Source organism: Perca fluviatilis, chromosome 17 (genome assembly GCF_010015445.1).
Source record: "Perca fluviatilis chromosome 17, GENO_Pfluv_1.0, whole genome shotgun sequence".
Taxonomy (NCBI): Eukaryota; Metazoa; Chordata; class Actinopteri; order Perciformes; family Percidae; genus Perca; species Perca fluviatilis.
Genome location: NC_053128.1, coordinates 32,390,249 through 32,399,021, shown reverse-complemented (window position 1 = coordinate 32,399,021; position 8,773 = coordinate 32,390,249). Strand labels below are relative to the sequence as shown.

Below are 8,773 nucleotides of genomic sequence, written 5' to 3'. Positions count from 1 at the left end.
ACATTTGGAAAACTGTTACAGAATTCAAAGTTTCAACAAAAAAAAGTGTCCCAATTTTACAAAAGGCTACTCACCTTATGGATTCTTTATTTTAAAACCGTTAACTGTTTGAACTTTCAAAAAGTCTAAAAATAGCCCGTGACTTCACTGCTGCTCGGAAAGTCCGTGTACCTCGTGGTACACGTGGAAACCTCCAATTATCCGTGGGAGTTAATTACCGTGGATGTGTTACGAGAACTTATGGCCATGAATAAACCATTAACTCCCCCCCACCCCCCGGCTGGATGTCGTGCTCTGATTGGTCAGTGCCCGGCGGAGTGGATATATATACCAGCTGCGGCCGGAGAGGCGGCACAGTCCGGACAGAGCAACCATCATCATCATCATCATCTTCTTCATCCTCCTCCTCCTCCTCTCCATCCACCCCGACAGGCTCACCATGCTGCCCGGCTCCGCTCTGCTGCTGCTGGTCCTCGGACTCGGCTGCGCCGCGTGCTTCCAGCTGCCGCCGGAGGAAGCTGCTCCCCGCCGGGCTCGGTTCTCCTCCAACAGCCCCAGTGAGTCCCGGTTCCGTTCTAACCGACAGGATCCGCTTCACCGCTTTCTATTTACTTGCAATGTTTCTAATTTTGGTTCGGTGATTTATTACATATTATTAAGATATTAACTCAGAAACTTCTCTCCTAAAGCTTGATTTAAAAAAAAAAAAAAAAAAAAGGAGCACCCTGTTTGTATTAGTTTGCTGCTTTGTCTTCAGATCTTTAACTCCAAGTAGTAATTACACAATGTAGAAATGCTCTGGTACAAGTTAGAGAGTACATCTACAGCAAAAAGTTAACAGAAAGTGAAGTACACAAAGTTGAAGTAGCCTACTTATTATGCATGTGTGTGTGTGTGTGTGTGTGTGTGTGTGTGTGTGTGTGTGTGTGTGTGTGTGTGTGTGTGTGTGTGTGTGTGTGTGTGTGTGTGTGTGTGTGTGTGTGTGTGTGTCTGCAGCTGATGTGGCCAGATGTATTAACGGGGCCGTCACCGTGGGCTGTGGATTCTTCTCCTGTCTGGAAAACTCCACCTGTGACACCGACGGGATGCACGAACTCTGTGAACACTTCCTGAACTCTGCTGCTACCTTCAACACAGAGGTGAGTCTGTCTGCCTGTCTGTCTCTCTGTCTGTCTGTCTCTCTGTCTGTCTGTCTGTCGTCTGTCTCTCTGTGTCTCTCCGTCTGTCTGTCCGTCCTCTAGCCATTTGTCTCTTAGTCTTTCTCTCTCTCTCTGTCTGTCTGTCTCTCTGTCTGTCTGTTTCTCTGTCTGTCTGTCTCTCTCTCTCTCCGTCTGTCTCTCTCTCATCTATCCATCTACCTGTCTGTCTTTGTCTCACTCTTTCTGTCTCTCCATCTATCCATCTGCCATTCTGTCTCACCTGTGTGTGTGTGTGTGTGTGTGTGTGTGTGTGTGTGTGTGTGTGTGTGTGTGTGTGTGTGTGTGTGTGTGTGTGTGTGTGTGTGTGTGTGTGTGTGTGTCTCTGCAGGGTAAAACGTTCGTCAAGAAAAGTCTGCACTGCATCTCTCAGGGAATCTCAGCCAAGGTTTTCCAAACTATCCGCCGCTGCAACATCTTCCAGATGATGATCGCAGAGGTTTGTGAACTCACACACACACACACACACACACACACACATACACACATACACACACACACACACACATACACAGACACACACACACACATACACAGACAACGTCACTGCTCTCTGCCTCATGTCACCAAAAGCTTTTGTCTCTTTTAAATAAAGGTGCAAGAAGAGTGTTACACCAGTCTGGACATCTGCACTGTGGCTCGAACCAACCCGGACGCCATCGGAGAGGTGGTGCAGGTGCCCACTCACTTCCCCAACAGGTGTGACACACACACACACACACATACACACACACACACACACACACACACACACGCTATGCAACATTTGAGGGATTTAAAAAAAAAAATGTTTTTGTGAGTTTTTCTTCGACATTTTCAGCATTTATGGATTATTAGACGTTCTGATGTTGACTTTTTTTGTGGACACGCAAACTTAGGCCACTTAATATTTTCAAAGTCTTCTAGTGTATGGTAGACAGTTGGTTATTTTTTGTGGCGTTGCTGACGCCAGTGTTTCCTTTATGATTTTTTTTTTTTTTAGCAGTGGGGGCAGGTCTGTCCGAACAACAACTCTCTCAGGTACCGAAATATTTAGCCCCGTTTGATTTAGCGTGAATCGCTCCTCGGTAGTACGGCATTATGTCGGCAGGATCATTTTAAAGGTAACATTGTGCGTCTGCCCTATTTCTGATACCGTGGCGGCAGAAAGTTTGCCACGGCGGGCCGCCACTACAAAATCAACATAGAGGGAAACACTGGCGCTATTGTGATGTTTTTCACCCTTTTTTTTTTAGATTATTGGCTTTTTTTGCCGCTTTTTCTAAGTTTTTGCCACTTTTAAGTCTTTTCAGAGTCTTGCAGTGTACGGTAGGCATTAGATTCTCTGCACATGTTTTGTATTTTAGAGAATTTTTAGAGAAATACATGCCCACTGTTTTGCTTACATTAAGAGTAAGACAACTGAGAGTTAACCAGTCTGATACTTTGGTTAGAACTGCAGTAAGTTCTGCTGCAGCTTGTTCTCTAGTTTTTGCATGGGTATAGATAACTGTATCGTCTGTATACATTTGGATGTGGACTTCTGGGCAAATCAATGGCAGGTCATTAATATATAAACTAAATAAAATTGGTCCTAAAATAGATCCCTGAGGGACTCCAGTAGTGCAGTTAGCAAAGGAAGAGCATATTATTAATCCTAGTGCGCTGTTTTCTAGAATCTAAATAAGACTCCATACATGTCAGAGCATCGGGAGAGAAATTAATCTTTGACAGTTTGGATAACAAAACATTATAATTCACTGTATCAAACGCCTTCTTAAAATCCCTGACTTGCTGTGTGAGTAGCCCTCAGGCCTATTCTAAAACTGAAAATTGAATATTGATATTATCTGTTTCCCACCTTGTTAAGTCATTGTTGATAATTATTGTGAGAAATCATTAACATGATCAGTGTCTTCACATAGATTAGTATCATTAATCATTAATAATCATATATACCTAAAGGCAAACTGAGCACATTTGTTATTTCAGAAGAGTGTATCAAACTGGTAGCCCTTCGTATGACTCAATACCCATGAAGTAGCTCTCAGTTTAGAAAAGGTTGGTGACCCCTGCATTAGATACTCTGCACTGGACGCTATTGTGATGTTTTTCACACTTTTTTGGGGACATTATTGGCATTTTTTGGCGCTTTTCTAAGTTTTTGCCGCTTTTAAGTCTTTTCAGAGTCTTGCAGTGTACGGTAGGCATCAGATACTCTGCGCATGTTGTCCCTGACCTGCTGTGTGCTCCGTGGTCCAGGTACTACAGCACTCTGCTGCAGGCGCTGCAGGCGTGCGACGAGCAGACGGTGGCGGCGGTGAGGACGGGCCTCATGGCGAGGCTGGGCCCCGACATGGAGACCTTCCTCCAGCTGGTGCAGAACAAACCGTGCGCCAGCAACTCCGGCTCGGCCGCCTACAACAACCCGTCCAGCTGGAGGAACATGCCCGTGTTCAACATCCAGCCGGGCTTCAAAAGCCGAGACCCCACCCACCTGTTCGCCAGGAAACGCTCTGTGGACGACACGGAGGGGCAGCGTTAAAGCCGGGCAGTAGCTAGCTAGCTAACACACACACACGCACACACACCGACACACACTAGGGCTGGGCGATATATCCTTATTATATCTATGGCTGGGTACCGAATTCAATACTTTTTAGGCACCTGTCGAATTGCCTCTAAAGTATTGAGTATGGAAAAATGCCTCGTCATTCAATACCAAGTAAATCTCATCAGCGTCAGTGAGCCAATCAGCACGCAGCATGCTTCTACCAAGATGTTTGTAATTGGCTGTCTAACGTTACACGCAGGGTCCACCAGCCAAATGGCTAGGGAACGCTGAAATGTTTCCAGCCACTCAATAGATTATCGTTGTTTTTTTATATATATATATATATATATATGAGGCTAGACGTATCGTCTTTACAAAAGGCTGCATTACAGTAAAGTGATGTCATTTTCTGAACTCATCAGACTGTTCTGGCTCTTCTATTATTTGCCTTTTACACGCAAAATATTCGGTCAAGCTGACAACATTGCCTCAATATCGACATCGATGTATTTGGTAAAAATAAATATCGTTGATACTTGATTTTTTTTTTCTCCTCCATATCGCCCGGCTCTAACGTAACAATACACTCGCTTTCACGCACACTCACATGCAATCTGAATGTCCCCCCCCCCACGCCATGATATTTCTTAATGATTACCTTTTTTGCAGCAAAGAGCTTTAGACGCCAATTCGGGGTAACTTTACTGTGTGACCGGTGTTACAGACGTTTTGAAAAGACAGGCCTATTACAGTGATTTTTAACTGGTATTTATTTTAATTTATGGAGGCTTGTATTTAATGTGAGAGGGAACGAGGCCGCGGAGTCCTGGCGATGCTTTCCGCGCTGGCCGTGGAGAGTTCGTCGCGACTCCCGTTGAAGAGTCTGAGGCTACGTCTGCGTTGCTACGTTTTGGTATTTTGGGAGTAACGTTTCTTGGATTTATGGACATTTATCAGAGATGATATATCATCAGGAAGTGTAAGTCACACTGAATCTAACAATTGTGTGTATCACGTTCGTGTGTTCAGATCTGACCGAGTTATAACAGCTTGTCCTTTAGCAAGGCGTTTTTTAAAAAGCTGCTGCCTGTCAAAGCTTCTTTATCGAAGACAACGTTTACATCGCTACGTTTTGGGGTTTTCAGCGGACTTTTGAGCCAAAACTGATCTCTGTGCACCAAGTGTTTTTATCTCCAGTAGAAGAACTAATCTCTGTTTGAACCAACGCGCCCAAAACCTCATATCATCATCATCATCATCATTATCATCATCCTGGTATACTGGACATAAACAGGCAGGCAGCGTGGAGACTCCGCCCCCTGATGGTAGTTGCCATGGTAACGTCAGTAGCTTTAAGTCTCAGAGAACGAGACGTCTTGACCGATAAGACCCAATCAGGAGGAGAAACGTTGGCGTCGGTGTCGGTGTCTCCATTTGCGGCCGTTGAGACTGCAACACGAAATGTCTCCGGTTTAGGGGCTCAGGAACGCCAGAGCAGGGGGAATGAGATGGGGAAACGCCAGAGCAGGGGGAATGAGATGGGGAAACGCCAGAGCAGGGGGAATGAGATGGGGAATGAGAAGGGGGAACGTAGCAGAAGATATTCCTTAATAAACCAAAACGTAGCGATGTAAACGTAGCCTGAGATGACTTTATTTAGTCCCTAATGTTGGATGTGAGGTTTCTGTTGCTGGGGTCGTGTAACTCGGCTGCTTTGTGTTAGAAATAAATGATATGAATGATTTTTGGCTCGTGTGATATTTTTTTTTGGGGGGGGGGGGTGGTCTGATCAAAACCTAAAATTATATAAGACAAAAAAGGGCTTTAACTAAACAAATCGTCAAATATATGTGACGTATATACTGCATGTCTACAGTATCTTATTCTGGCCTGAAAGGGTTTCATGTTAACGTTATGTTAGGACCGTACTTGTATTTATCCGTTTTTGTTTTGAATTCTACATTTCGTACGTAAACCCTTTTATGTGTTTTGTGTCAGCACTAGTAAAGTCTTAATTTAATATGTGTCTGAATAATCCGATAAATGGATGGGCAGTGTAAGCGGCCAGACACGAAAATAAACAATTACATTATTTATAGTATATTGACTCATAACAAGAGTTATCTCAAGACACTTAGAGTAGGTCTAGGCCACATTTTATAATTTACAAAGACCCAATAGTGTAGTATAGCATAGTAGGGCATGACAGGGCGTAGTAGGGTATAGTGTAAAAGCACACAAGTATCAGCATCAAAGTTAAACATTAATTTAAAGTACTAGAAGTAAAAGCACTCATGTAGAATGGCACATTTCAGAATCACTGTAAAAAAAACAACTGTAATTTTACGGAAATATTCTGTTTTATTTTACAGATTTCTCCTGTATTCTTAAAAACACGAAAAAATACAAATCATGACACACACACACACACTCTCTAAATATTTGTGTAGTTTTCTGAACAACCACCAGATGGAGTTCTAATACATATAAAAAATATCCTTAAATTGTTTTTCAAATGTCATAAAATTGAATACAACACCCAAATTCAATGAAAGTAGTGAACTGATCATCACACTTTTTTGTTTTTTTAACAATTTGGTTGAAAGAAACCCAAATTTCTGATATAGAAACTTTTTGAAAAGGGGACATATTTGACCCGAGGACAACAGGAGAGTTAGTTATTAGAAATAAAAATAAAAAAGAGACTCTGATTATGAACTTTATCGTGGCTTCCTCATATTAAACCAGCATATTCAGGGTTTCCACACCTTCCCAAACTAATTCAAAGGGTTTCCCAACACTTCCCAGGCCCATTTTCTTCAAAATAAAGGACCAAAAGCTGAATATTTTGAGAGCGCTGACATTGACAAAGCAGTTCCCTTTGCTGAGTCATGGAAAGTCTGTTTCTCTTTCCATCCTGACAGGCCACAGGATGGCAGTGCTGGTCCTGGTTGGGTCTGGCAGGCTGCAGGGTAACGTGGCTTTTATCAAAACGTCCCCAAACTGAGATAGAAAGAACAGGAAATGTATTTTGTTCTCTGGAAAAAAATAAACTGTCACAAACGCTAACTCTCTTGAATTTAAAAGTTAAATTGAAAGGGTCATTTCTTTTCTTTCTTTTCAACCTGGACCCCATTTCTCCATGCATCGGTGTCTAAGTGAATCCTTTTTCGGGGCTGTTTCGCATTAAACAAAAAGGATCTTAATGTCTATCTCTGTAGAGATCCTTTCCATAATGTTGTCAGACACTTAGAATAATACTCTGAGTCTGTCAGCGACAACAACAGAACTTTTAGTGGACGCTAAACGTGACTTATGTCTCAGTTCTGAGATATAATAATAAGACTGTGTTCTTTAATTGTTTTTTTAAACACTGACAGAGACTACGAGTCCTAAATACTTTACAGAACATTGACTGACTATAGGTTATAATGATTGACTCCCGACACATAAGGTTGAACTATTTTAGACAACAGAAGTGCTTGAGTTGCATTGCTGTGTGTGTGATATCAATACATTAATGTGAGATTCAATATCCGTTTTTATTTTTTCATTTGTCTTGGTCCACTGGTCCCACAATAGAAAATAAAAACCAGGCGGACCATAAATTGTCAAAAATACCTCAGAGCTTATAACTTATAACAGAGTAAGTTTATAGTGTGGTATTAGTACTCTAACTTATAACAGAGTACGTTTACAGTGTGGTATTAGTACTCTAACTTATAACAGAGTACGTTTACAGTGTGGTATTAGTACTCTAACTTATAACAGAGTAAGTTTATAGTGTGGTATTAGTACTCCAACTTATAACAGAGTAAGTTTACAGTGTGGTATTAGTACTCTAACTTATAACAGAGTACGTTTACAGTGTGGTATTAGTACTCTAACTTATAACAGAGTACGTTTACAGCGTGGTATTAGTACTCTAACTTATAACAGAGTAAGTTTATAGTGTGGTATTAGTACTCCAACTTATAACAGAGTAAGTTTACAGTGTGGTATTAGTACTCTAACTTATAACAGAGTAAGTTTGCAGTGTGGTATTAGTACTCTAACTTATAACAGAGTAAGTTTGCAGTGTGGTATTAGTACTCTAACTTATAACAGAGTAAGTTTGCGGTGTGGTATTAGTACTCTAACTTATAACTGAGTAAGTTTACAGTGTGGTATTAGTACTCTAACTTATAACAGAGTACGTTTACAGTGTGGTATTAGTACTCTAACTTATAACAGAGTAAGTTTATAGTGTGGTATTAGTACTCCAACTTATAACAGAGTAAGTTTACAGTGTGGTATTAGTACTCTAACTTATAACAGAGTACGTTTACAGTGTGGTATTAGTACTCTAACTTATAACAGAGTACGTTTACAGTGTGGTATTAGTACTCTAACTTATAACAGAGTAAGTTTACAGTGTGGTATTAGGACTCTAACTTATAACAGAGTAAGTTTATAGTGTGGTATTAGTACTCTAACTTATAACAGAGTAAGTTTGCAGTGTGGTATTAGTACTCTAACTTATAACAGGGTAAGTTTACAGTGTGGTATTAGTACTCTAACTTATAACAGAGTACGTTTGCAGTGTGGTATTAGTACTCTAACTTATAACAGGGTAAGTTTACAGTGTGGTATTAGTACTCTAACTTATAACAGGGTAAGTTTACAGTGTGGTATTAGTACTCTAACTTATAACAGAGTGACATTCTACAGTGTGGTATTAGTACTCTAACTTATAACAGAGTACGTTTACAGTGTGGTATTAGTAATTCAACTTATAACAGAGTAAGTTTACAGTGTGGTATTAGTACTCTAACTTATAACAGAGATGTTTACAGTGTGGTATTAGTAACCCAACTTATAACAGAGTAAGTTTACAGTGTGGTATTAGTAATCCAACTTATAACAGAGTAAGTTTACAGTGTGGTATTAGTACTCTAACTTATAACAGAGTACGTTTACAGTGTGGTATTAGTACTCTAACTTATAACAGGTAACGTTTACAGTGTGGTATTAGTACTCTAACTTATAACAGAGTAAGTTTACA

General features: G+C 40.9%; 1 protein-coding gene across 1 annotated transcript; it reads left to right on the top strand.

The window, feature by feature from the left end:
- The first annotated feature begins 348 nt into the window (after positions 1-348).
- On the top strand, positions 349-3,766 carry stc1l (stanniocalcin 1, like). Its single transcript, XM_039780281.1, has 5 exons — positions 349-557; positions 997-1,139; positions 1,528-1,635; positions 1,792-1,895; positions 3,438-3,766. The coding sequence occupies exons 1-5, from the start codon at positions 440-442 to the stop codon at positions 3,718-3,720; spliced, it is 756 nt and encodes a 251-aa protein (XP_039636215.1). The 5' UTR covers positions 349-439; the 3' UTR covers positions 3,721-3,766.
- Positions 3,767-8,773: the final 5,007 nt, after the last annotated feature.